The sequence below is a fragment of the Vigna radiata genome, unplaced genomic scaffold (assembly GCF_000741045.1).
Source record: "Vigna radiata var. radiata cultivar VC1973A unplaced genomic scaffold, Vradiata_ver6 scaffold_416, whole genome shotgun sequence".
Classification (NCBI taxonomy): domain Eukaryota; kingdom Viridiplantae; phylum Streptophyta; class Magnoliopsida; order Fabales; family Fabaceae; genus Vigna; species Vigna radiata.
Window position 1 is genome coordinate 97352 of NW_014544158.1, and position 1853 is coordinate 99204.

The 1853-nt window shown below is 40.3% G+C and overlaps 1 protein-coding gene across 1 annotated transcript; it reads left to right on the top strand.

Moving 5' to 3' along the window:
• The first annotated feature begins 102 nt into the window (after positions 1-102).
• LOC106755480 (protein FAR1-RELATED SEQUENCE 5-like) lies at positions 103-1737 on the top strand. The gene has a single exon (XM_014637646.1). It carries the CDS (start codon positions 103-105, stop codon positions 1735-1737), a length of 1635 nt encoding a protein of 544 aa, XP_014493132.1.
• The last annotated feature ends 116 nt before the right edge of the window (positions 1738-1853 follow it).

Below are 1853 nucleotides of genomic sequence, written 5' to 3' on the forward strand. Positions count from 1 at the left end.
AGAAAGGGTGATAAATGTTTAATAAAAACGGTCTTCTTAGAACACAGCCACGAGTTATGCCCGAATACGTCTAAGCTAATCCCAGGGAATAGGAAATTGAGCATGCAAGCGAAGCACACGCTGCAGGTAAATGACGATGCGGGAGTTCGGATAAATAAGAGTTACCTTAGCATCTTTATCGATGCAGGGGGATTTGAGAACATGGACTTTATTGAACGAGATGCACGCAACTACATTGTGCAACACAGAAGATCTTTATCTAAAGACGGTGACGATCAAGCGCTCTTAAGACACTTTTCTTCAATGAAGGATTTGAACAACGACTTCTTCTACGACATAGCATTGGACGAAGGAAATAGAATATGTAGTGTGTTTTGGGCAGATGCAAGAAGTAGAGTTGCATGTGCGGAATTTGGTGATGTGGTGTCCTTCGACACCACTTACTTGACAAATAAGTACGACATGCCNTTTGCACTGTTTGTTGGACTGAACCACCATGGTCACTCCATCTTACTTGGATGTGGATTGCTTTCTTCCGAAGACACCACGTCATTTGTTTGGTTGTTTGAGTGTTGGTTGAGATGCATGGGAAATAAGGCACCTGATGGCATAATAACTGATCAATGCAGGGCAATGGCTAATGCCATTGAACAGGTTTTCCCTCAAACAAGACACAGGTGGTGTTTATGGCACATAATGAAGAAGTTGCCAGAAAAATTTGCAGGATACAAAAATTATGTCGCCATCAAAACAGATATACATGCGCTTGTATATGATTGTGGGTCGCAGACAGACTTTGAAAATGGATGGGAAGAACTACTGATAAAGCATGCATTGGAGGGTAATGATTGGTTATGTAATCTTTATGATGAAAGACGAAAATGGGTACCTTGTTACTTAAGGAATGATTTNTGGGCNGGTATGTCAACAACACAAAGAAGTGAGGGCATGAATGCTTTCTTTGATGGATTCATCAATTCAAGCACCACACTTCAACAATTCGTGGTACAATTTGACAATGCCCTTAGAGTTAAGGCACAAAAAGAAATACAGACTGACTTCTCCTCCCTGAACACCACGGTTGGTTGTGGCTCGCAGTCACCAATTAAGAGACAATTTCAGTTGGAGTACACACATGAAAAGTTTGAGGAAGTCCAAACAGAGTTTCGCTCTCGGATGAATTGTTTTATCAAGAACACTGTTAAGAACAATTTACTTAATACGTACACAGTCAAAGAGGAACACATGTTTGAGGGGAAATGTGCCGATAAATATTATAGAGTTGAATTTGATCCACTAACTAAAAGTAGCACATGTTCTTGCCTCTTATTTGAGTTCAAAGGCATCATTTGTCGGCATTCGTTATTAGTATTTGGTCAGGAAGATGTCTGCAATGTGCCATCCAAATGCATTCTTCGACGATGGAGTAAAAATATCCGTAGAAGGCACACACTCATTAGAGCAGTGTATGGTACCTCAAACCATCAACCTACAATGGAAAGATACCAACATTTGTGCAAAAAATTCTATGACATAGCGGAGATCGCTTGTGAGTCCGAGGTTCTTTCAAATGACTTAGAAAAAGATCTTCAATCGCTTGCTCAAAAATTTGGTTGTAGTTCAGCCATGTGTACTAAGATTATTACTGACGACGGTGAATTGAGATATGGATATCCAGTAGCCATTCCGCCTTCTCTTGAGCCACCTCTGCCTCCAAAACCTCCACCTTCATTTTAAGTTCTTCAATCAAACATTCTTGCTCCTCAGCACTACGCAACATACTTTGTCTGCGTTCTCTTTTAAGTATTTTATTTTTCGCTTCTTGGTCATCATTCCTTTTTGGATGTGATTGT